Source organism: Peromyscus leucopus, chromosome 8b (genome assembly GCF_004664715.2).
Source record: "Peromyscus leucopus breed LL Stock chromosome 8b, UCI_PerLeu_2.1, whole genome shotgun sequence".
Classification (NCBI taxonomy): Eukaryota; Metazoa; Chordata; class Mammalia; order Rodentia; family Cricetidae; genus Peromyscus; species Peromyscus leucopus.
Window position 1 is genome coordinate 101745495 of NC_051086.1, and position 26598 is coordinate 101772092.

Sequence of the window (26598 nt, forward strand, 5' to 3'; positions counted from 1 at the left end):
TCACTTTTATTTTCTGAGTTGGCTCGTTACCCCCCTCTCTGCCTGTTCCTGCATGCCTGGCACGGAGTCACCTCTGAGTCTTTGTGGGTCTCCTGGAGGAGCTTCATGCTAAGTGGCCGCTTGGCTGTCGTCTGCTCCAGGCATGGGTCCTGTAGAGAGTTTGGGTTTAGCCTCCTTGTTCTAGGTGTGTGGCCTCTCACACTCTGGGAGAACCCTGGAGTCAGGAGCCCTGTTTGCGGTCCGGTAGCTGGTGTTGAAGAACAGGTCCATCCCCTTGGCCTTGGGCTGTGTTTTCTCAGACTTCACTGAATTAAAGTGAACTGCCCTGAGAGACCTGCCCAGCCAGCCTGGGGTGGGGAGAGGTTGGGAGGAGGTCTTGGCGATCCTGGGCTCTGCCTTCAGCCTCTGGGGCCCCGAGAGGGGCTGAGCTCAAGGCCCCAACACCGAGACCCCTGCACCTGAGGCAGAACATTCTGAACGGTGCCAGAGAGGATGTGGTGCATTTGGGGTGCTCGAACACCACAAATCCAGGGCTGATCTTGGTGTGCTGCCTATAGGTGCGGACCCTTCTTGAGACAGAGGCCTAAGAGGCCAGGAGATGGAGCAAATACTGGTGTCTTGGTACCCCAGTAGACCCCGCTGGACCTGGCTGCTGCCCAGGGACAGGTCGGCTCTTCTTTCTGCCGGGTCACAGGGGTGGGGCTTGAACAAGGTATGTGAGGATAATCGTGTTGGGTATTAAGAGCTGGGCCTGGCTTGTGCTGGAGCAAGAGAAGGGAATGGCATTGATTTCTCCTGAGAGTGAGAGTGTGGTCGTCCCACGGCCCACATGGATGCTCCCTGCCCAGCAGAATGGTTCCCATATGTGGCCAGGGAGGCAAGGTTTAGTTAAGAAGTGGACAGTGCTGGAGTACTGACCAGCAAGCCCAACAGGAAGGGTGACGCCAGATGGGTGGCTCCTGGGTGTGTTCCTGTCTGTCCTTGCAAGCCCATTGGCCTGAGCCTTCCTCCTCATGGTCAAGTGGGTCAAGGTCTTGGGCCCATCCTTTCTGGGAACCCCTCCCAAAGTGTAGTGGCCCAAGGCCCTGCCACAGTGAGTGTGGAGGGTGACATAATCCTTCATCTTTGGCAGGGCCTGGGGTGGGGGAAGAATTGGTCACTCAGTGGGTAAGTCTCCAGATGGTGGTGGCTTGGGACCCAGTTGTCCTACCATCCCTTGGCTGGGGGATGACAGGCCACTTGCTCAGGACATTGCCTGTAGCATCTGCCAAAGAGCCTCATCTCGAGTGTCAACATCTGGGGCCCAGGCGTCCTGAGTTGTGCAGTCAGTGGCCTGGCTGGACTCTTCGTCCAACTGTGCTGTAAACACCTGCCTGGTGCCACCCTCCTTCCCTCGCCTCCCCCCAATGGTGTTTATTCATGACGTCACGTAACCATCACCTGCCTAATTCCAGTACGGTTTTATCACCCTGCAGGAACTCCACACTCATTCAAGGCTCCTCTCCCACTGCCTCTGTGGGTTTGCCTCTTCAGAGCGTTTCATACACAGTCATTCATGCCTTGAAGTGTCTGTTTCTTTAGCTCACTATGTTATTTTCTTTTTCTTTTTAAAGATTTATTTATTTATTTATTTATTTATTATATATACAGTGTTTTGTCTGCATATATGCCTGCAGGCCAGAAGAGGACACCAGTTCTCATTAGGTGGCTGTGAGCCACCAAGTGGTTGCTGGGAATTGAACTCAGGACCTCTGGAAGAGCAGCCAGTGCTCTTAACCTCTGAGCCATCTCTCCAGCCCCCTCAGTCTGGTATTTTCAAGGTTCACTTGCATTCTATTGTGTTCATACTTTCTTCCTTCCTCTGGCTTCTTATGTTCCCATAGATGCACTCACCATGCCATGTTTATTAGTGCATCTGTGAACATTTTAGCACGCTGTCACTCTTTCTGTCTCTGTGTCTGTCTGTCTGTGTATACATGAGCCCATTCCATAGTCCTCATGTCGAGATCAGAGGACAACTTCAGAGAGTTAGTTCTCTACCATGTGAGTTGCAGAGATGGGACTTGGCTCATTAAGTTTGGTGGCAGGTGTCTTCAGCCTTGCTGGTGTTTAGCAATTTCTTGAGTAGCTCATTTCTGCTTCTTGCTGGTGTGGGAGCCCGTTCTGGGGTTCCTCGTGGCTTTACCCAGCAGTCGAATAGAGGATGATCAGGACACGGCCTGAGTGCAGGTGTCTGAGATGTCTGCACTTGGCTGTGCTGGGAGGAGGTCTTTTGCTCCACCCTTGCGTCTCTATAAAACCCTGGACCAGAGACAGTCCGGCCGTTGAATAGTTCCAGCCTCTCGAGGCTATCCTTTATTTTCTATCTGTTTATCTCCACAAGATTCTCCGCTATAAATCCTTCTATCTAATATTTCCTGCTGCTCGCACTCAAGAAAACTCTGGGAAGCTGTGGGGGTGGTGGGTAAACGCCCCACAGCTGGCTAGGAGTTGAGGATGCCCCTGAGCAGGCTGAAGCCTTGGGTGGTCGAGGAGGGAGGTGTCAGAGAACACACTCCTGATCCTTAGGTGGGTGTCGGGCCACAGAACTCACTGTCCGTAACCAAGTGAAGTGCAGGGGAGGTTCCAGGAGTGAGAAGTCCAGCAAAGGTCTTATCTTGTTCATCTGACCATCCAGTAGTGTTTTCAGAAAAGAATCAGTATGTAACGCCGAGTCCCCTCTGTAAAGTGGAGTACCAGGCTGCCTCGCACACCTGTCAGGAGCATGTAGGTATTTAAAATTGAAACCAGCAAAAATAGATTCTTACAATGCATCCTCCTGAACTAGCTCGGTCTCCAGTGCTCGGAAGTCATGTGGATGTACTTCACTGGTTCCTCAAAAGTAAAAATAGAATGGCTCACATCTGAGTGATGTCCAAAACTGTTGAAAGTTTAGTCTTGCTGGGTGTGATGATTTATGCCTGTAATCACAGTATTCAGGAGGCTGAGGCAGGGGGATCAGTGAATGTGAAGCCAGACTGTATATAAGAGAGAGTCTGAGGGGAAGAAAGGAGAGAGAGAGAAAGGCAGAGCTAGCCTTAGCTCGCAAGAGTGCCTATATATCCATGTTCACACCGTAGTATTCACACCAGAATGCCAACCAGAAGCAATCACTCAAATGCCTGTGGATAAAAGACTCACTGTGCCGAGCCTGGAGAGGCGGCTCAGCAGTTGAGAGCACACACTGCTCTTCCAGAGGACTGAGTTGAACACCCACATCTGGCATCTCACAGCTGCCTATAATTCCAGCTCCAGAGGGGAGCTGATGCCCTCCTCTGGCCTTCTTGGACACCTATACTCAGGCACACATATACCCATACACAGACACACATGCATATATATAACTAAAAATAAATCTTTTTAAAAACAAAATCGTATGAATTGAGTTTTTTAAAAGAGACTGAATGTTCATTAAAGGAATATTGTTGGCCTTTAAAAGGCACGCACATTTTATAACATAGATGAACCTGAAGGACGTTATTCTCTATGAAATAAGCCAAAAGTCAGAGATCATTCTCCCTGCTTACCCAGGGATCTTGGACACAAGGAAGGTTGCCAGAGACTGGTCCCAGGCCAGTTAGGGCCGTGGTGAGTGTCCTTAAAAGAGGTGAAGCCCAAACCCTCCTTTACCATTGCTAAGATGGTAAATTTTACCACACATTTCAGAGGCGGAAGTAGCTAGGAGCTGCTGCCTCGGGCTGTGCAGATCCAGGATGCATCTGTTGACATAGGTGATGATATAATGGGGTCTGGGAAGCCTCGGGCACTCACGGTCCTGGAGATCCGGGGCTGGGATCACAAAGGCAGCCCTGGGTGGAGGGTCTGCCCCTCCCAACCAGGCAGGCAGGTGGCTGGAGAGGCCCTGGTGGAAAGGGTCACTGGGGTATGCCAGAAGAGCTTCCAGAGCCCCGGGGAAGCCTGGGACTCTACTGCGTTCTTATTGTTTCTCAAGCAGGGCCCCTGGCAGGCTGAATGTTTAGTTTGGTTTGAGTTTCTGCTGTGAAACTCGATGCATGTTGAAGGGCCACCTGGGGCCGAGGGGAGCCTTCCTTGACTGGGGGTGATTAGAGAGGGTTGGGGGACAGCCCTCCCTCCCCTCACCGCTCAGCAGAGGGGTGGGGGTGGGGCAAAGTGGGACTCAGACTCTCAGACAGATGGAAGCAATTTTCAGTCACGTGAACGAGGCCTGAACCGCTGCCCGCCAAGGCAGGGCCCCTTGTTCTCCTCCAGGAAGCGGGCCCCAAAGCCACAGGTTCTAGGGCCAGATGTTGGGCCGTCTTTGTTTGTTTAAAGATGCTAGAAACCCAGGGGAGTGTTTCTGAGTGGAGAGCTGACACTCTTGAAGCCTTGTGGAGAGGGCCGGTTCCATGACCTGGATTGGGGATGCTTCTGATGGGAGGCACTGGCCCCTAGGACCTGCCTGTGTCATTGTTTGGGGACACACACGTGTGGACCCTCTGGCACTGGCCCCTAGGACCTGCCTGTGTCATTGTTTGGGGACACACACGTGTGGACCCCTGCACTGCCCCAGGCCTGCCTGTGTCATTCTTTGGGGACACACATGTGTGGACCCTCTGGCACTGGCCCCTAGGACCTGCCTGTGTCATTCTTTGGGGGCACACACGTGTGGACCCTCTGGCACTGGCCCCTAGGACCTGCCTGTGTCATTCCTGGTGTGTTGACTAGCATTCTCTTGTGCAGTTGCTCCCCAGGGCCAGGAAGTAGAGGTGACTGCACCCTAGGGAGGCAGAGAAACAGGAAGTGACTGATCCAGTGAAGCCACCGCCTGTGGGGGTGGTCCTCAGGCCTCTTTCCTGAAGCTGGCTCTGCAGGCGATTTCTCCTGCCACACAAGCTTGGGGAGGGTGCAGAGAGGAAGTGCCGTGTCCTGGCTTTGCTGCTGCTGGCCATGCCAATAAAACAGAGAGAAAAGCCCTAACTCCAGAGACGGCCAGGGCTGAGTTAGCTGAGGATGTAGGGGGCGAGTCAGCTTGAGTTTAGTGTCCCCCCCCCCCCGGAAGGGAAGGGGCAGTTTAACCAAGTCCCCGTGGTACAGGCCCATCTTCCTGCTGCTTCCTGGCTCTGCTCACTTAGGAGGATAGCTCTGCCCGGAGGGGGGAGGGGGTGTGCGCCCTGAGCTCATGTTCCCTGCAAGCACCTTTGGTTGGCTCCCCACCACATACACACACACTCCCCGCTTTCTGAGGCACGAATATGCATTGAGTCTCCTCCTTCAAGGCAGTGTGTATCAGGGTCAGAGCCAGGGAGCCCTTCCCTGGAGGTGAGAATAACAGACTTGGTTGGATAAAGGAAGGGGACTTGGGAGCAGCTGGTGTCCCCTCTGTGTTGGCCATTTTTTGGGGGGCTGGGCCGTGGGGTCTTAAGTTGAGAGTGCTGACATTTTCCACGACAGGTAGTATCTCTAAGGCTTTTTCGACAATGCAACATCTGTACCTCAAGAGCCTCGCAGCCACCTGGGGCTCAGAGTGGCATTTACAGGGCTTTCTCAGTATAGCGGTTAGGTAGATGTAAGCCTCCTGTTCAGCCCCACCCAGGTGAACCAGCTTTGCGTGTCCCTGCTGGGTAGGAACACCTCGGGTCTCCAGTGGGCTCTGTTGGAATCATCCCCAGGCCTGGGCTCTGACCACGCACTCAGGTAGCCACAGCAGAAGGCTCCAACTCTGACTTATGAAAGGAAGCTGGGGTTTTCGAGTTTAACCCCTAACCTGTCACAGACCTACTAACTCAGATGGCCTTTGCCTGAGGCTCAGGGGCAATTGGTGTACTCCACAGCTATCTTCCTGCCTGTCCTGCCTCAGGACTATATGGGCCAGGTGCCGGGGAGTAGACCCTCCCAGTGAGAGTGAGTCAGGTCTGGAAGAGCAGATAGGGATCATATCAGCCCTCCCCTGTGACCTGCTTGTGGTCACCTGCTGAACTGTGAAGGGCCCTGGGTCCCACTGCAGGCTGTCTGAGCAGAGGTGAAGGGTGTGCAGAGGGTGCCCCGGGTTGGCAAAGCCAGCAGGGACAGCCCTGAGAGGCGGGTGGCTGAGGGGTGTGGGCCTGTTGGACGATACCGTACAGGGGACCTAAGTTCTGAGGTGTCCCACAGGAGTTTCTTGGGCAAGTCGCTGAGCTCTGCAGACTTGGTTTCCCATCTGAGAGTAGGCTGCCCACAAACCCCGTTCTGATGTCTCTGTTTCTCCCTCCCCAGGCTCCGAGGTGGCTCCCGGCAGTGTTGGCGACATGGCTGACAGCCCTAGAGATGCCATGCTCAAGCAGGCGCCCGCGTCACGGAACGAGAAGGCCCCCGTGGACTTTGGCTACGTGGGGATCGACTCCATCCTGGAGCAGATGCGCAGGAAGGCTATGAAACAGGGCTTCGAGTTTAACATCATGGTGGTTGGTGAGTGTTGGAGACCTCTGCCCGCCCGCCACGTGACCATGTTGCCACTCCAGGCCCGTGCAGGGGACCTGCCTCAGTCCCAGCACCCAAGCCGCTCTCAAGCTGTCTTCCCCACTGGAAAGTGGGAGGAGAGCTCTCACCTAAAGGACAATTGGAATGAGATGCCGGATACGGGTGCTTGTGCTGGGAGAAGGGACCACATCCACCGGTGACTCCTCCGAGGGCTGCTACCTGTGTTAGCCCTCTGTGACCTGTGACAGTGGCCTCCAGCTCTCAGCTCTGCTGAGTGTCCCCTGGTTATTGCCCCAAGTCCTGGCCTACGGGCCTGAGTGGGACTCAGCCCTCATACCCCAGGCCTGGCTGGAGGCTTCCTGAAGGCTCATCCAGGAAGTGGGGTGTATAGCCACTTTCTCCCTCCTGTGGCCTTGGAGAGCTAGAAGTCGCCAATGGTAGGTTGATAATTAGTGTGACCTGAATGGACCAGCTCAGAAGCCCCTTGAGCCCCACACATGAGGTCCTCTCAGTAACTCTGTGAAAGGTGCATCTGCAATTTTATTTGTTTGTGTGTTTATTAATTTAGAGATAGGGTTTCTCTATATGACTAGGCTGGAACTTGGTTATGTAGACTAGGCCTGCCTTGAACTCACAGAGATCTTGCCTGCCTCCTGAGTGCTGGGATTAAAGACGTGCACCTCCATACCTGGTCTATGATTAGTTTTTCACTCTCAGAACAGGACTCTGCTGACTCTCCAGGGTGGCATCTGGGTAAATGCCTCCCATAGGCTGACGTCCTAAACCAAGTAGAGTCTGGTGGATACCCCACTGCAGGGGTTTGTCTGGGGACCTGTGTCTATGTGTGTCTGCTCTGCCCAGATTCACAGACAACCGACATCTGTTTGGGGGGCCATCATTCTCCTCGGCAGCTGTCTGGACCCATTCCTCAGGAGTCTCGGTGTCTCTTCCTGCTTTGGGTGGCTTCTCTAGGGCCAAGAATGCGCTCTGGCCAAGCCCCAGAGCCACAGAGTGTGGGTTTAAACTCAGCCCTGGACTTTGAGGAGGTGAAGCCCCGGTGGGCTGTCTAAGGATGCTCTGAGCCCAGTGGACTCAGTGTGGCGTAGCCATGAGCTGTGTGCCCATGGAGAGCCTGCCAACCCGCCTCCTCTTCTCTCTCCAGGGCAGAGTGGCCTCGGGAAGTCGACCTTAATCAACACTCTCTTCAAGTCCAAAATCAGCCGGAAGTCAGTGCAGCCCACCTCGGAGGAACGCATCCCCAAGACGATTGAAATCAAGTCTATTACCCATGGTCAGTTCTATGGGAGTCGGGGCTGAGGCTGGGAACAGGGGTCAAGGGCATCCCCAAGATGATTAGAGATGATCAAGTCCATTACCCATGGTCAGTTCTATGGGAGTGGGGGCTGAGGCTGGGAACAGGGGTCAAGGCCATCCCCAAGATGATTAGAGATGATCAAGTCCATTACCCATGGTCAGTTCCATGGAAGCGGGGCTGAGGCTGGGAACAGGGGTCAAGGGCATCCCACTAGAGAGGTCACCGTGACCCCTCTGTGTACACTGAGACTGAGGAGGAATGGTCTGGGCCCCACCAGGCTGAGGCATCATCCCAAACTTCTCTAAAAGAGGTGGCTTTCTGCCTGGCATCACCTCAGCTGTCATCACAGCCCAGCCTGGGACACCCCAGGCTGGTCAGGCATCCTGAGGGCTTGGGTGACCCTTCTGACTTGGGGTGCTGTGGTTTGTGCAGATATCGAGGAGAAGGGGGTCCGGATGAAGCTGACAGTGATCGACACTCCAGGCTTTGGAGACCACATCAACAATGAAAATTGGTAGGTGACCTTGAGGAAGCTTCCTTCAGGTGGGAGAGCCCCACTGGGCTTGGGGCTCTGGGATACCACCTGAGGTCAGATATCCAGATAAGACCTCTCCAAACCCTACAGCCATGCATTTGGGGTCTAATGTTCTAGATCAAAATGGGGTCACCTGGGAATCATGCCCTCCCACCCCAGGACAAAGACCAGCATGGGGAATATAAGCAAAAGACTCTGAGATAAGGCTGGCTTCTCTTTGCAACAGCTAATCATTCCTGTATGAAGTCAGGAGGCTGGGTGCCAAGCCAGTTCTGGGAATTAGCCTGCCATGGGGGGTTGGGGGCTTAGAAAGGACACGTCCCCAGCACGGGCAGAAGGGGTCCCAGGTCCTGGCTAACCCGGATCTCCATGCAGCTGGCAGCCTATTATGAAGTTCATCAACGATCAGTATGAGAAGTACCTGCAGGAGGAGGTCAACATCAACCGGAAGAAGCGCATCCCCGACACACGAGTCCACTGCTGCCTCTACTTCATCCCAGCCACCGGCCACTCGTACGTCCCCTTCGGGGCCTTTGTCTCGATGGTGGGAGCTCTCATTTCCAACACTGGTGGGGCTGCATGCAGGAGGATTCTGTCCGCCCAGCCCCTGGGCACAGGCACAGGGTGGGGGCGAGTGGGACAGGACACTGAGTCAGGACCATGTCAGCAGCTGTGATGTGGGTGTCTGCGTCCGTAGAGGGTCTCTGTGACCTCTGGACTGGGTGTTTTCCTGCCTGTCCGGCTTTCTTTTCTTTATCCAGAGAGCTGAGGACTGGCAGGCGGGGATATTCTGGAGTCTGGTAGGCAGGCTCTGCAGATGGAATGAGGCTCTCAGGCTATGCGGGTGTGAGTGCACTCCAGTCACGTGACTTTCTCCACGTCTGGGGGGGTGCTCTTACCTCCTTGGCCACGGGGGAACTTTGCTGTGTGAGACACAGGAAATAATGAGTGTGCTCTGTCTTCTATGCCTCAGCCATTGCCTGTCCTCGCCAGAGATGCTCCCGGGGCCTGCGAGGTGTGGGAGCACCAGGTGCCTGTCAGAGTTTCCCTCCCCCAGGGCAGGGGGACTCGGGATGGTCTCAGTGACCAGGGTTCTTGGCTCCCTGTGAATCTCCTCTGTCCCCAGTACATAGAGGCCGCTCCCCTCCCTGCTGGACACCCTTGTCACTTGTCCTGACTCCATGTGGGGCCCCGGCCAGTTGCTGTGTAGGCGGTAGGAGCTGGAGGTGGCTTGTTGAGGCCTCCCAGCTTTGGTGCCTCCTGGCCACAGCGCCTGGAATCTGCACTCCAGGCTGTTCCAGGCTCATCCCTGGCTGTAAGAGCCGAGGCTTTGAGGGGACCTTGCATCTTGCACCCTGTCTGGATGCCATAAGGCTCACTGGGGTCTGGGTGGAAAAATCCAAATATGGGTATCTGAGCTTGCCAGTAGTGACCATCTTCCTGTGGGGCCAACCAGAGCCCGTCATGGCAGGGGGTGCCATCAGGTCTCCTCACGTGGGGCTGCTCAGTTGGGTTTCTGCAGCTACTCCAAGCACAGCCTGGGGCAAGGCCAGGACTTACAGCAGGAGACAGGGCCGACATGGCTTCAGTGGGGACAGCTGAGGGCGCGCCCCCAGTGGTGATCCTCTGGGCTAGGGTCCCAGCTGGGCACCTCGCCCAGTTCCCTTCCCCTGACGCTCAGTCCCCAGGGACAGCAGTGGCTTATGGCCGTCTTCGCTCAGACCTCCGCCTGCAGCTTCGCTTCCCACAGGCTGTCTGGGCCTGACAATTCACTATGGAGAAAATGCAGTTTCAGTGGGAAAATAATGCCCACACTTGGGTTCTGCCAGCCTCCTCCCTGCTCCCTGCATCAGATCCTGGCTCTCTGGAGCCAAGCTGACCTGGGGGACAGTTAGCCTGTCCCAGGGCCCAGAGCTTCTGGACGATGTCTCCCACTTCGCCCCGACACTGGAAGCCCCAAGGCGTGACAGTGATGTGAGCCAAGTCACTCTGTGGGCAGTATCCAGGGCCCGTTGGGCTCCTAGTGGCCGTTGTGGGTGAGGGGACTTAGAACCAGCTTCACTCCGGCTCTCCAACCTCAGCTCAATAGGGGAGCATTCACCTTGCACCCTTCCGAGTCCCAGCCTTGCCCCTCTACCAACGTGGCCTCCACGGTGAGACCTGAGGCCAGGGTCCCTGCACTGAGTCTCCTTTGTACTGTTCCGTTTCAGGCTTAGACCCCTGGACATTGAATTCATGAAGCGCCTAAGCAAGGTGGTCAACATCGTCCCAGTCATCGCCAAGGCTGACACGCTGACCCTGGAGGAGAGGGTCTACTTCAAACAACGGGTAGGATGCACGGCCCCTGTCCGGCCCCCGCTCCCTCGAGGACTGCCCAGACAAGTTACGGCCCCTGTCCAGCTCAGGGGATACAGGATAGGAAAGTCACCCTTCCGTCCTTCACAGCATGTGTCCAGCACTGGGGAAGCCCCTGGCCTGGGTGGCTGCTGGGGACCCCCATTTCCAGCAGCCTCAGTAGCTTTTGGAGTAACCCAAGCAGAGGCAAATGTCTCAGAGCCGTCGGACCCAGCACACCTGGGTTTTATGAGGTGGGAAAGAAAGCTGAAGGGCCTGTCTGCCTCGGTGGCTTTCTCTTCTGCCATGGTCGAGGCCACTGCTGGCTGGGTGGTGGGGTGCCCCTGTGGGCATCTGCATAGAGTCCTGGGCCTCTTCTGAACAAGGCCATACTTCAGAGCCTCCTGGGAGCTCCAGCCTGGGGTTGTGAGGCCCCAAATCCAATTCCAGAGGCTCCCAGGGCTTCCACCCCAGGCCATGTATGGGGATTTTCCCAGCATGCACAGGGAAGGGTAGTTGGGGGTTGCATCTGCCAGAGACCAGAAAGCTCTCCAGGGTGTGAGAGCCTGGATCTGCTAGGGCAAACGAGACAGCTGTCCCCTGGGATGTCCTCTATCGACTGTCAACTACCTAGGCTGTCGTCAAGGTGGAGAGCATTTCAGCAGGCTGCAAGAAGGAGCCATGCTAATCCCTAGAGGGTTTTAAGAAAGAGGACTCAGCAATCCTGAGTTATTTTAGGGGGTGGAGGGTAGTGATGGGGAGATTCTCGGGACAGTGATCGCGGGGCCCCTCAGGCCAGGTGAGCCCCTTCTTAGTGCAGAGGTACCAGAACTCGAGGCTCAGTGGGTTGTAGCTCAGGTGGAAGAGAGCTTGCCCAGCACACAGAAGGCTCAGGTTGGATCTTCAGCACTACATCAACTTGGGTGTGGTGCACACACCTGTAACACCAACACTTGGGAGGCAGAGGCAGGAGGATCGGGAGTTCAAGGTTGTCCTTGGTTACCTAGCCAGTTTGAGGCCAGCCTGAGCTGGAGACTTTGTCTCCTCAAAGAGTGGTGGGGGGGCCTGGAGAGATGGCTCAGGGGTTAAGAGCACTGACTGCTCTTGTAGAGGACCCTGGTTCCATTCCTGGCACCCACAGGCAGCTCACGAGTTCCAGGGGACTCACATGCCCTCTTCTGGCTTCTATGGGCACTGGGCATGCATGTGGTGCACACGCATACATTTGGGCAAACACTAGTACACATGAAATAAAAATAAAATGAATCTTTACAAAAAATGAGATATTCTCAGGGCAGGGCCACTCAGAGCCTGCCTTTGTAGGGGTTCATGGCTCGAGCGCCTGATGGCTGCTAGCCTGATTCAGGAACCACACCTCTGTGTCCCCCAGATTACCGCAGACCTACTGTCCAATGGCATTGATGTGTACCCCCAGAAGGAGTTTGATGAGGATTCAGAGGACCGGCTGGTGAATGAGAAGTTCCGGGTGAGTGGGTCACCAGGTGCTGGGTGGTGGGGGCGGTGGGGGGGATGGCTAGAAAAGGATGGGTGTCCACGTGTCCAGCCCTGGTCCTCCTGAGCCAAGGCCTGCAGTTTTCCAGGTTCAAGGCCCAGGAGTACGTGCAGCTAATTCTTCTGCCTTCTCCAGGAGATGATCCCATTTGCTGTGGTGGGCAGTGACCATGAGTATCAAGTCAATGGCAAGAGGATCCTGGGAAGGAAGACCAAGTGGGGCACCATTGAAGGTACCGGCTGCTGACCTGCCACACTGTCTCGACCTGTCGTTGAGCGTGGACGCTCATCCGCTGCACTGTGGGCAGGGTTTCTTCCCCCTTGGAAGGACACTGACTGTGGAGGGCACCTGTGTCCTTGAACTTAATTACTTTGTCAAGACTTAGTTACTTTGTCCCAAGTACTGAGGGCCGGGACTCTGGTCTTCTCTGGGGTCCAGGTCAGCCCCAGGTGGGATGGTCCCAGGGCCTTTCTTTCGGCTCTTCCTCTCCTCAGTGGAGTGGAGGATGGGGAAGGACAGAGCTGCCGGAAGATAAAAACCCGGTTTGTTCCTTGGGACCAGTGTGGTCGAAAGGCCCCGCAGAGGAGCAGAAAGTTGAGGCTCTGTGAGTTGGGGTGAGTCCCAATTCTCCAGAGCCTCAGTCTGCACATTTTATAAATGAGGGCTGTGCCCTGAGGTCTAGGTGATGTGAGATGTTCCGGATGGTTAGGGCTGTTCTTCTGGTTCGTTTTGGGCTTACTCTGTAGGCTGGGATGATCTGGCACTCAAGTCCTTCTGCCTTGGCCTCCTGAGTGCTGGGGTTACAGGGGTACACACCACACCAGTGCTGGGGTTACAGGGGTACACACCACACCAGTGCTGGGGTTACAGGGGTACACACCACACCAGCTCTGGGGTTACAGGGGTACACACCATACCAGTGCTGGGGTTACAGGGGTACACACCACACCAGCTCTGGAGTTACAGGGGTACACACCACACCAGTGCTGGGATTACAGGGGTACACACCACACCAGTGCTGGGATTACAGGGGTACACACCACACCAGCTCTGGGATTACAGGGGTACACACCACACCAGCTCTGGAGTTACAGGGGTACACACCACACCAGTGCTGGGGTTACAGGGGTACACACCACACCAGTGCTGGGATTACAGGGGTACACACCACACCAGCTCTGGGATTACAGGGGTACACACCACACCAGTGCTGGGGTTACAGGGGTACACACCACACCAGTGCTGGGATTACAGGGGTACACACCACACCAGTGCTGGGGTTACAGGGGTACACACCACACCAGCTCTGGGGTTACAGGGGTACACACCACACCAGTGCTGGGATTACAGGGGTACACACCACACCAGTGCTGGGATTACAGGGGTACACACCACACCAGCTCTGGGATTACAGAGGGAACACACCACACCAGTGCTGGGGTTACGGGGGTACACACCACACCAGGTCTGCTAGAGCTCTTTGGGGATCAGTTTATCTAAGAATCTGGTGATGGTGTTCCTGGCTGTGAACTTGGAGGCATCCGCTCAGGACCCTCCCCCATTTAGTGGATTATCATTTAACCCTTTCAGTTCTCCAGGTCCCTTTACTCATCCCTTTTCAGAGAGGAGTTAGAGCAGTGGTTCTCAACCTTCCTAATGCTGGACCCTTTAATGCAGTTCCTCATGACGTGCTGACCCCCAACCACAATTATTTTCATTGCTGCTTTATAACCGTAATTTTGCTACTGGTTATAAAGGAATCCTAATGTAAATATCTGTGTTTTCCGGTGGCCTTAGGTGACTCCTGTGAAGGGGTCATTTGACCCCCAAAGAGTTGTGACCCACAGATTGAGAACTGCTGAGTTAGAGAGACAAGTTCTGTAGAGTGCTTGCCTAGCCTTAACTGAGTTCTGTACTTAACCATGCTCTGTACCACATAAACCAGGTTGGCCGATCCCCATCTGTGATCTTAGCATTAGAAGTGGAGGCAGGAGGATCCAGGATTCAGTATCATCCATCCGACAGTGAGGTCAAAGGAGAACTAGGGAGGGAAAGGGGGCTGTGAGAACAGAATGAATGGACAGCCAGGGCTCCAGACTGGGCAGTGATTTCGGCTCCACATGCAGCCCTGCACTGGAGCCTCTGGAGTCAGGAGTTGTTACCTGGTCTTTCTGAGGGGAGCACTGAGGACCTCCTGTGCCGTCCATGTGGGTCTTCCAGGTGGGCTGCTGTGGGGATGTTTTCTAAATATGCCCTGGGTGCTTTAGGCGCCTGTGGCTTTCTGTAGCATGCTTCTCTGTGGCAGACGATGACCCCAGAGGTGACCCAGAGGTCAAAAGCTTGTCCTCAGCTTTGTTTCCCTCAGTCCCTCCTTCCTGTCTCTGCTCATCCTCTTTGCATCCCTCCCCAAATGTGCAAGGCATGGTTTGAAGTGAGGACAGTTTTGGGGTAAGAGTCCACATCTGAGATGCATGGGCTATTGGCGTGTCTCTTCTGACCTCTGGTGGCCAACGTGGGTACTGCATACACTCCATGAGAAATCGTCAGGAAGTTAATTAACCAGGTTAGATGATTGCTCACAGTTGAAGGTGCACACAGCCTGTGTGAACCGGTAAAGGTGCTCCCCTGGCTCCCACATCCAGTGGCCTTCTTATGAGGACCCCGGGGACTTACCAGAACATGGTAGGAGTTCCTATCAGGGACGGACGGACACGCACGCACGCACCCTGTGAGTCCATAACTGAACAAGCTGTATCCAGTTGTGCCCACTCCTTTCCTCCTCCTTGGCATACACCATCTGTTCCATCCTTGGAAGCTGGCCGAAATACTGCCTGGGGGATGGAAAGCTATTTGTTCCTTGAGCATAATGTAGTCAAAAGCCTCACAAAGTCCAATTACACTGTTAGTTCACTTGGTCCTTTCGTGCCCCCGAGGCATGAACCATGCCATTCTCCCTCGTAAATTTCTTTTTACATTTATTTATTAACTTATTTATTTTATTGGGGGAAGCAGTTTTGTACGTGCCAGAACACACATGTGGAAGGCAGAGGACAACTTGCAAGAGTCGATTCTCTCCTACCATGTGGTTCTGGGAATCAAACTCAGGTGTTGAGCTGGCAGCAAATGCCCGTATCCACTGAGCCGTTAGCCCATGTTATGGGAAACTGCGTCAGAGAAGCCAAGATTCACCCAAGCAGGAACGCTCACAGTTCCAGGGGTGCAGTCCATCATGGTGGGGATTCACGGTAGCTTGACAAGAGGCAGTTGATCACATGGCATCCACAGTCAGGAAGCAGAGATAAGTGAGTGCTGAATTCAGCTCACTTTCTCCTTTTATTCATCCAGAAAACCCCAGCCCACGGGATGATGCTGCCCACTGTCAGGGTGGGTCTTCCCTCAGCTGGACCTCTCTGGATGCACCCTCATAGACACACTAGAAGTGTGTCTCCCAGGTGACTCCAAAACTAGCTGAGTAGCTGTCAATCACATACCCTTCTCTCCCCCACCCACAAGTGGGTGGGGCTTTCTGGAAGCTGTTGGCATTGCTGGATGGGGGAGGAGGACTTCCTTCTGACAGGACATTGAGCATCCTTCTCTTTTCCTCAGTTGAGAATACCACTCACTGTGAATTCGCCTACCTGCGGGATCTCCTCATTAGGTAAGTCATCGGCTCTGAAGGCCCCTGGGGAGGGCCAGATCTGGGTGGTAGTGGCAGATTGGTGGGCAGAGGCTCCCACCTCCACAGCAGCTGCTTGTTGTCAGAGCTAGGGTTAGCGGGAACACCTCTGAAGCCCATTGTCTAGAGCTGGAAACAAAACAAAACCCTCTTGTGGGTGAATGAGGAAATGGGAATTCTTTCTAGCCTTCTGAGGTCACCAGGATGAGAAGGGCTGAATTCCTGTCCCCGCCCTGGATTCAGCTGTGGCCCTAAGGGCACAGCCTGGGCTATCTATCTCAAAACAAACAAAAGAAAAATATCATAATGAACCCCATTATTTTGTATAACTAAAATATGCTAATGGGGGGGAGATGCAGGGCAAGGGACCTGGGTTCGGGCTTCTAAGAGCAAACCTTACCACCTTTGGGACTCCTCGCCCTTCCAGCTTCCCTTTCCAAAGTAAAGGGGAGTGGTAGTCTGCTGTGGGGGTCAGTGGTAACCTTGCCTGGCAGGCTTAAGGCCCTGGCTCCCACCTGCAAAAGGAAACTAGAAAAAAAAAACGAGCTAGGCATGGCAGGGTGGACAGCTCTGGGGACGGTGGTCACCTGCTGCCTCCTGCTGGCCACAGTCTGAACTTCCGCATTGGAGCATAGATACTCCAGTCCTGCCTGCTGATGGGGGGGGGGGGGAGGGGAACCTTCCGAGCTTGTGTTGTTAGTGCTCAGTCTGCATCCTTGTGCAGGCCCCAGGCCCCTGACTAGCCACAGCATGGACACAGAGAGAAGGAGGTATGGGTTAGAGCCCACAGAGGGTCTGGAGTCACCAGAGGGCAGACTGCCTGGTCCTGCTCTGTGTACACCAAAGAGCCTGCAGGCTGCCTCTAAGGGCCGGGAGGGAGGGCAGGTAGTTGTGACCCCAGGCAGGCTGAGGTCACCCCACACTGGCCACACCCCCTGCAGGACGCACATGCAGAATATCAAGGACATCACCAGCAGCATCCACTTCGAAGCCTACCGTGTGAAACGCCTCAACGAAGGCAACAGCGCCATGGCCAACGGGGTCGAGGAGAAGGAGTCAGAAGCCCAGGAGATGTAGATGCCCGCCCCTGGACCCCTGCCCCCAAATCTTCTCATCCTCCCTGGCCCACCCACCTACCCTGTCTTATTTTATATAATTGTCTCCATTTGTCACCCGCCTCCTCCTCTTTCCACACTCTGCCCAGTAACAAGAGAGGGCTTATCTCCCAGCTGTGCTCTTATTGGATGCAGCAGCAAGGTGGGCGGGGCTACGGCCTGGGCCCGCCTCTGGGCCCTCCCTCTCCATGCTCAGAAGGCTGGACTGGGCTCAGCCCCTGAGGGCTTAGAAGAGCTGTGCATCCCTGCCCTCTGAGTTTTGAGCTGAAGCCTGTGGGGACCAGGTCCTGGGGGGTTGCGGAGGAGCCCATTAAGCCACAAGTCCCCATGGCCACAGCCTCAAAAACAGGCCGCGCCCCGGGGAGGATGGAGCTGGCCAGGTGGTCCTGGAGCCCCATCTGTCATTGTGGACCACGCCCTCAGCTGCCCGCTCCCCAAGGAAACTAGAGACATCCACAACCAAAGTTGCCAATCGCGTAGACATAGTGACAGCCGTGCCCCTTCTCCCTAAGCCTGGCGCAGAGCAGAAAGTGCCTTGATCCGCGAGAGCCAGTCCCTCTTCCCAGGTGTCCCTGGGATGCAAAGCTGGGGAGCGGGAGTTCTTTTCTCCCTGCCCTCGACCTCCTCCCGTGTGCTGTAGACACTGCTACTGCACCGGACTTTATCAAGACAGCATGAAAGATGCACCCCACCCCCGCCCAGTCCTAGCGAGGTCAGAGCAGACTTGGTGGAGTGGAGGGAGGAAGCCATGGAAGGAAGGTGGAGCGGTACATGGGAGCTGCCCTGCCAGGTGCCAGGGAAGGTGTATGTCTGGTCCTCTGGCCCAAGATGCTCTGGTTACATTGTCACCCAGTTGCCCCGCCCCACCCCTACACACATACTGCCCAGGCTCAAGCTGGGTAGGAACCAGGAAAACCTGACCATTTTGCTGTCTACATGTGCCTGGACCCCTGTGTCCCAGAATTATACCCCCAAGGACGGAGAGATGAGAGAGTCAGAGATGGATAGGCAGACCACAGGGCGAGGCTTCACAGCAGAGCCAGGCTCCCTCCTCTTCTCTCAGAGGGATCCATTAGGGACCATCGATGCACAGCTGACCAAAGCCATGCCCTTTCTGCTTGCCCGCCATTCCTGTCCCGTCTCTGGGAGGAGTGTGGTGAGTGTAGACAGGTTGGACCCGCTTGGGGGAGGTGCCTCTACAGACCCCAGGCTAGCTTCTTGCAGCCTAGAAGTACAGTGTGTGGGGGGGGTGCAGACGGATGAGGGGTACACATTGCACCCTGCATTGGGTGTCTGCTCCCCCTCCCAAGTGTGGAAGGCCCCTCATTGAGCCCTGCAGCTGAACAGTTCGCTTGCCAGCTTGCCAAGTTCTTTTGCCAAAATCAGGACTTTGAAGGAAATCTCTAGCATGCTGGACCCAGGGCACCTTGGCCTTTCCAGCCCCAGTGTCCCTGGGGACTTAGCAGCAGCCCATGTCAGCAGGGTGATGTCATGCCTCATGAAAACTGTTCGTCCTGCCAGGCTGTTCCACATGGCCTTTCGCTGGGGGGCTCCTGGGGTAGGGGTGTCTCTTTTTGTATAAATAACAAAGTGTTGAAATGTATTTCCTGAAATAAATGTTTCAAATACAGTCTAGAGTGGCAGTGGGTTCTCTTGCCTCGGGACGTGTGTGGTCCATTAGCATTCGAGGCTCCTGCCGGAAGAGATGGAGCTATGTGGGACCCTGAATCCAGACTTGCAGAACCAGTGGCCCCATGGTGAAAAGTGCTCTTCCAGATGACTCAGTTAACAGCATCATTCAGGTGGGTCACAACCACCTGTAATCGAGCTCCAAGGGGATCTGGCGCCCTCTGCTGGCCTCTCCTGGTACCTGTACACATGTGGCGGGCACACATATACACATGAATACAAATCTAAATTGTACTATGTTAGGCCCTATGAACTGGCCATTTACAATAACGTTATTCAAAGAGAACTAAACCATGTGTGGTTCCAGGGGCCTGGCTGAGCCAGCTGGGATGGGAAGAAGGGAGGAGCCCTGGCCCTGGCTCCTCTGTGTGCTCTGACGTCCTGCAGCTCCTGCGACAAATGACCACAAACCAGGCTCCCTAGAACAACAGAATCTGTCTACATTCCCATAGCTCTGGAAGCCTCAGACCAGGTGTTGGCATGACCCTGCTCCATCCAGTCTCGTGGAGAGAGTCCTCTGCCTCTGCCTGCTCCTGGACTGCATGGCTCCAGGCTCGGCCCCCGTCTTCACACACCCTTTTCTGTATGTCTTGAGAGATGCTCTCCTTAGATGGAGGGGCCACTTCGACCCAGGATAATCTCATCTTGATCTTTAGTTACGTCTTAAAGATCCTGTTTCCAAATAAGGCGGGAATTTGGGGTGACACACACTTACCACCTCACCATGTCCTGTACTGTGGGGTTCCCAGCACTGCAGTGGCAGCTTGAGAACACAAGGCTCACTTGCCGCCTCCAAGCCGAGTTTTCTAAGGAGTGACTCTACCTCTCTGGCCTGCCCACACTCTTCTGAAGGCCACCCGGTGACACATGGGGTTTCAGCAGCCTCATGGAGTCTTTTAAGTCAAGGATCCCGAGTTACGGGTTCGAGTGCCGATGGCACCGGCAGAATGGGATGGTCGGGTCCATGGAGCCAGCTCGCTTGAGTCCCCAGTTCTAAGGCCCTTGGTTCTACAGTTCCATAGCTCTGAAAGCCTCCTTCCTCAAGGCCGAACTGTTCCCGTGTTCATTCCCATCGTCTGTCCTCCAGCCACAGACAGACTTAGGCAGTTGCCATTCATAACCAACCCAGCCTACATGTGCCTCCCAGCCAGTGATGGGGGTACCCACCTCCCACTCAAATGAGCAAACACTCCGCCATTCCCATCTGCCCAGGAGCATGGGCTTTCTCGTGCTACCTGGCTGGTAATAGGGGAACCCTCAGCTCCCACCAACAGTCGGCAAAGCTCCAGTGATCTTGTCTGCACTCTACAGTACTGCGGTTACAGGTGTGCATGGCTATACCAAAAGAAAGAAATTTAATGTGGGTGCTGGGGATCTCAGGTCCTCAGGCTCAGGCCCCATGTGCTCCTGTCCACTGAGCCACCTCTCCAGCCCTGAATGTGACCTTTCCATGGAGCGAGCTATCTATCAATGCCAGAACTAGAGGGGGCGGGAGGCTGGACAGAAGAGCAAGGTGGCTTCATGGCGTGGGACCCCATGCCCCTGACCTTCCTCTTGCCTATCCAGCCACAGCGTCACACATGGCCAGCACAAATGGTTCCTGGAGCAGTGGTGTGGTCCAGGATGGACTGTCACCAAGGCGCGACCCAGGAGCAGGAAGACCCTGCAGCGGGCCCTGCTCACGCTGGCTTAGGCTTCCGTGAGGATTGGGGTGTCCCAGAGGATCTACAAATGCCTGGTGTCCCTTCCCCCACCCCAGGCCTCAGGGTTTGAAGGCAGGAAACAGATGGACAACCTCTGGGGAGCCACTGGAGTGAGGGCTGCCCAGTGCACCTGGGTCAGGCCAGGAAAGCTCGAGGAGCCTGTTCAGAGCAGGCCCTGTTGGAGTCGCTTTTGGATTTTTGTTTGTGGGTATCGTGTGTGTGTGTGTGTGTGTGTGTGTGTGTGTGTGTGTGTACATATGTATGTGGAGGAGGGTGTTGTGTGCATCTGTGTGCATGGAGGCCAGAGGACAGCCTTGATGTAGCTGAAAGTTTTTCTGTGTCCTGCCTGGTCCACAGCTGCTCAGACCCAAGTAAACACACAGAGACTTATATTAATTAAAACTGCTTGGCATTAGCTCAGGCTAACTACTGACTAGCTCTTACACTTAAACTCAGCCTATTTTTGTTAACCTATATGTCACCACGTGTTCTGTGCTTTACCTGTGTGCCATTACATGCTGCTCTCTGGATGGCAGGATGGCATCTCCTGACTCAGCCTTCCTCTTCCCACAATTCTCCCTGTTTGCTTATCCCGCCTATACTTTCTGGCTGGCTACTGGCCAATCAGCGTTTTATTAAATCAGTGTACAAAAGCATTATCCCACAGCACCTTGGTTTGTTTTTTGCTTCTGTTTATGTTTTTCGAGACAGGGTTTCTCTGTGTAGTTTTGGTGCCTGTCCTGGATCTCGCTCTGTAGACCAGGCTGGCCTCAAACTCACAGAGATCCGCTGGCTCTGCCTCCCAAGTGCTGGGATTAAAGGCATGCGCCACTGCCACCCAGAGCCTTGGTTGTTTTTTGCTTTTGTTTTTTTATTTGAGACAGGGGCTCTCACTGGCTTGAAGTTTCCAAACAAATAGGCTGGGCTGGCTGGCCAGTGAGTCCCAGGATCTGCCAGTTTTTGCCTCCTCATTGCCAAGGTTAAGTACATGCCTCCATGTTGAGCTTTACCTGGTTCTGAGGATGGAAGCCCAGGTCCTCTTGTTAGCCTAACAAGCATCTTACCCACCGAGCTGGCCTCTCCAACCACTTATATATATTTGTTTATTTATTTAATGTGTATAGATGTCTGTGAACCAAGTGTGTACCTGATGCCGGAGGAGGACAGAGGCAGGTGTGGGATCTCCTAGGACTGGAGTTTCAGACTGCCATGTGGATGCTGAGAATAGAAATCGGACCTGAAGCCTCTGGAAGAGCATCCAGTGCTCTTAACCACTGAGCCATCTCTCCAGGTCTCTACTCATTTTTAAACACCACTTTCTGGCTACAAGTATAGCCTTCAATATGGAAAATTCCAGAAAAGAAATTACACATTAGAGAAAAAAAAATCCCCATTCACATCCACATCCAGTGATGTTACCTAGCTCTGACGCTGGGGCATGGCCTCAGGCTCTAGGGGAGATCATGGCAACCCCAGCATTTGAGAGGCTGAGGCAAGAGTATCAGAAGTTTGAGGCTACCACAGTTCCCAACCCCCCACCCAAGTCCCTGTGTTTTCTGTCCAGAAGGGTTCCTCGTTCACAGGGATGATTCTGTGTCCCTCTCTGCTTCCCCCCCTTGCCTGTTGGAAGTGGGGGCTGGGAGAGGAATCATGTCCCCGTCATCCCCCATCCCCCTCTTCCACACTGCAGCCCTTTGGGAACCAGCGTAGGACTGAGGTGCATTTCCTGAGTCAGAAAAGGAATATTTTCCAGATGCTCCACTGCCCAGAGAAGAAACAGGAGGGAGGGGTCTGCAAAAGCAGATACCCCCCACCCCCCACTCCCACCCATCCCCGCACGCATGAGGGATTCTGGCTGGGCTACATCTACGCAAGGTGGTGGTCACTCCACATCAGTTTTCAGGAGCCCTTGGAGAGTTCTGGTGTAGAGGGTGGTCTGCCTTGATGGTCTGCAGAAACTCTCTCTCCACACTGCCTCCGAGCCAGGTTTCCTCCTGCTGAGGGCCACAGCCGGAAAGAAAATGTAGAAAGTAAGAGCAGAAATAGTGTCACAGACCTGTGATCCTGGCACTCTGAAAGCGGAGGCTGGAGAGCCAGAGACCACCCTGGCTACCTACATACATCTGAGACCCTGTCACAAAAGAATAAAGTAAGAGGTCAAGTCCTCTTGTGTCTCTGATAGTTCAACCCATGCCTGCATTCAATGAAACATGTGCATGGAAGGCATGGGGACACAAACAGTGACTGCCAGTCAACCTGTTCATGAGTAGGAGTTAAAAAATAAAATAGCTTGGCTGTGGTGGCACACGCCTTTAATCCCAGCACCCAGAAGGTGGAGACAGGTGGATCTCTGGGAGTTTGAAGCCAGCCTGGTCTACAAAGAGAGTTTCAGGACAGCCAAGGCTACACAGAGAATCGTTGTCTCAAAAAACCAAAAAAAGGTAAATAAATAAAAATTTAAAAGTTTGTGTGTGCGTTGCAGGTGTGCATGTATGTGTATGGGTGCATGTACTCATGGGTGCACATGGAGAGAGGCCAGGGCAGGATACTGAGTATCTCTTCCTTATTGCCTTGTGACAGGGTTTCTCACTGAACTAGAAGTTTGCTGTTGTGATTAGGCTGGCTTGTCAGTGAACTGTCAGGATCCTCTTGGCCCTGTACCCAGAAGTCCAAATAGGGAGTGTCTCTAGAGCAAGAGATAGGGGGCCCATGTGAGTTTCCTCCTTCCTCCTGCCTGGTAAGGTTTGAGTGTGGAATGTCCCTCACAGACTTATGTGTTTGAACGCTTGATCTCCAGAAGGTGGCGCTGTTCTGGGAGGTTATAAAGCCTTTTGGGTGTGGAGATGGTGAGGCTTGAAGGCACACTTGTTTCTGCCTGAGTTTCCTGATTTATAGAGATTTGAGGAAGCTGCATCACAAGCCCCGCCCCCAGCTGCCATGCCTTCCTGTCCCGATGGGTGGTATCTCCATCAACTATGAACCATAAAAACAAACAAGCAAACACTCTTTCCTTAAGTTGCTTCTATCAGGTGTTTGGTGACAAGGATAACTGGAACTAATTCCCTGTCTCCCCTTTGCTCCTATCCAGTTACCACTTCCTGGCTTAGGGATAGCCAGGGCCTCCTGCTCTGCAGACGATGAGTTTTAGTGCAGAGGTGTAATGGTTAGTCCTCATTGCCCACTGGATTTGGAACCAACTGGAAGGCCCACATCATCTCCAGGATGTGGGCAGCACCACCCCATGGACTGGGTCCTTGAATGAATAAATAAGGAAAAGGGAAGGCCTCCAAGGACCAGCATTCATCTCTCTACTTCCTGACTGTGAACACCATGTGACCAGCCGCCTCAGTCTTTCCACCATGACAGAGAGTAACTCTCAAAAGTGAGCTGGAATAAACCTTCCTTTACTTACGTTTCTTGCATTGGGTACTATGTCACGGCAAGGAGACAAGTAGATTGATTTGAAACACAAAATCACTTTGCCATGTAGATTCAACTCTGCAGCCTTGAACTTGGGTCCACATAAGAACCCCGGGGTCTCCCTCCTAGATCACATATGGAAGAATTCCTGGAGGCCAGGTTGGAGCTGGGCTAATGGACAGAGGGGCTGAGAACAGTTGGCCCTCAGTAGTGCCTGAGGGTTTCTTCTAAGTCAATGTGATTCAGTGTGGCCCTGGAGAGGCCGTGGATCCATTGGGGCTGGGATGGATGTCCCTTTTTCTACTGTGTGGCCTTGGGCAAGCTCTGTCCCACCAACAGGGACAGTGGTCACGTAGGCGTTCTTTATGCTGGGGAATGAGGCAGGCAGGAAACCTACGTTTCATTACAGTGATAAAATGTGCATGAAAGGCAGCTTCCAGAAGGAAAGGTGTGTGCTGGCTCACAGCTTAGAGCTCAGTCCACTGTCTGCTTTTCAGCTCAGTGGCAAGGCAGAAACCTCCTGGCTGAAGGGCATGGCAGAGAAAGCTGCTTGCCTCACGGTAGCCAGGAAGCAGGGAGAGGAAGGGAGGGAGGAGAGACCAGGTCTACCCTTCGAAGGCACCACCCTGGGCATCTGCTTCCTCCAGTCAGGTTCCATCTCCTGTTTCTACCACTTGGTAACACTATCAAATGATGAATCCGACAGTGGGCTAATTAGGCCAGAGCCCTTGTGAGCCAGTCATGTCCTGTCCCGTGTCCCCCCCCCCACCCCCCCCCCCCCCCCCCCCCCGCCGAGGTTTGGAGTCCCACTGTTCAACATGGCGCTGGGAGGCAAACCTTTACCATGTGAGTGTTGGGGAGTACATTTTGGTGATGGTTTAAAGAGATGTCCCATAGTCTCCGGCATTTGAATACTTGGTCCTTGGTTGGTGGCGCTGTTGGGGAGGCTTGGGGGTGTGGCCTTGCTGGAGAAAGTGTGTTGCTGGAGGAGGTCTTTGAGGTTTCAAAGCCATACGCCATCCCCGATGCACTTTCTCTGCTTCCCGCTTGTGGCTTAAGATAAGAGCCCTCAGCTCCTGCTCTAGCTACCATGTCCACTCCTCGCTTCCCTCCAGCCATGACAGACTCCTTTCCCTTGGGAACCGTAAGTCCAAATAAACGCTTCTGTAAGTTGCCTTGGTCATGGTGTTTTATCACAACCGTAGAAAAGTAACCAATACAGTTTCATACCCAAGCCACAACAAGCCCACAGCAGGATGGATTCTGTCCAAAGCCAAGGGCCACCTGGACCCAATGCCAACTCACAGGGTCCCTGTCTCTCTCCATCACAATGTCACTCCTTCTTCCAGCCCTGGCAGGTGGGCCCTCTTAGCATCTCTGAAGCCTGGATATGTGTGTCCAATCCAGGGCTTTCCCTTACCTACCTGAGAGCCACAGCAGTACTGTCCTGTTCTGCAGGACTGGGTGGACCCAGGACATGTCGGAAGCACGGTCCCAGTCTTCTGGGCTACAGGGACTCCGCCCTTGGTGGTCAGGACCTATTGTAGCACTGCTGTGCATGAGTGCCCGTGGGAAAACATCTTCCTTCCCTTTCATAGAAGGTGCTTAGAAATACCCAGAAGAAAACGGGGCATGAATAAATAAGGCTGCCCAGAGTAAGTGGGTCTTGATCTGTCTGCTTGAATTAAAAAATAAATAAATAAATAAATAAATAAATAAATAAATAAATAAATAAATAAATAAATAAATAAATAAATAAAAAAACACCACTTGGAGGGGTCTGGATGCCAGCGTTTCTGCAAGGTATCATTACCCTATGCCACTGCCTGCTCCTCCCCCTCTCCCTTCTTCCCTCTTCCTCCTCCCCTCTCCCTCCTCCCTTCTGCCTCCTCCCTCTCTTGGGTGCCAGGGACATCAGCATTGGGCTCTTCAGCCAGCCCTGCCACCCAGAACATCATCACCATGGCCTCTTCTCTCTCTCTGGTTAATACTTTCATCCGAGCCCTGTCCCAGGAAGAAACAGTCTCTAAAGAGAAATGGCTTTGCCGGGATCCCGGGGATCCCTCCCTGGGAGACCAAGTCCAAGGCTGGATACCCAGGAGTCCCAGGAGCACACTCACCTGCCCAGCCAAGATTGGACTTGGGGACAGGCCTGCCACGTGACTTCTGCCTCTGCCTCTTCACAGAGCTGTGGTGCCCTGTGTTTGAATTTGCAGCTTCTTGCTTTAAGATGGCCTCGACTGGGATGGCAGCTGCCAGGGGCTGCTGGGGAGGGTTGGCATGGGGACGTAGGGTCTGTCTGTCTGTCTGTCTGTCTGTCTGTTTTACAATGCTGAGGATGGAATTTGGGGCTTTTACAATAGATGGTAGACAAGTGCTCTCCCCCGAGCAGCACCCCATCCCCATCTCTGTTGAAGTTCCCGTCTGCTCACAGGCAGCACCGGCCTCTCCCTACTGGTCCCCCGTAGGTCTCTTCACATATTTTTATTCACTTCAGTGAATTACGATCTTGTCTGTTACTGTTTGAATGTGCATACAACACAGGCGTGTGTGTTTGAATACTCGGTCCCCACCCGAGTGCATTTCTGGGAGGTTATGGAACTTTTAGGAGGTGGGACCAAGCTGGAGGAAGGGGGCCACAGCTCTTACTCTGGTCTGAGTATTCTCTCTGCTTTCTGGTCAGCTCCACATAACCCTGCCCCTCACTCAGGCCAACAGGGAGCCACGCACTGCCCTGCCTTTCCTGCCACGATGGACTTCTTTATTTATTTTTGTTTTCTCAAGACAAGCTTTCTCTGTGTAGCTCTGGCTGTCCCAGAACTCTCCTTGTAGACAAGGCTGG

At 54.0% G+C, this 26598-nt stretch overlaps 1 protein-coding gene across 7 annotated transcripts in view; it reads left to right on the plus strand.

Annotated features, from left to right (window-relative positions):
- Positions 1-18574, plus strand: part of Septin9 (septin 9) — a 217609-nt gene extending 199035 nt beyond the window's left edge. For all 7 annotated transcript variants that reach the window (XM_037201313.1, XM_037201314.1, XM_028892540.2 and 4 more), the window contains 9 exons: positions 6253-6444; positions 7619-7747; positions 8204-8285; positions 8682-8819; positions 10517-10634; positions 12031-12126; positions 12289-12385; positions 15760-15811; positions 16771-18574. In XM_037201313.1, the coding sequence (XP_037057208.1) occupies positions 6253-6444; positions 7619-7747; positions 8204-8285; positions 8682-8819; positions 10517-10634; positions 12031-12126; positions 12289-12385; positions 15760-15811; positions 16771-16906 (1040 nt within the window). In that variant the 3' untranslated portion in view covers positions 16907-18574. The remainder of the gene's footprint in view (positions 1-6252; positions 6445-7618; positions 7748-8203; positions 8286-8681; positions 8820-10516; positions 10635-12030; positions 12127-12288; positions 12386-15759; positions 15812-16770) is intronic.
- Positions 18575-26598: the final 8024 nt, after the last annotated feature.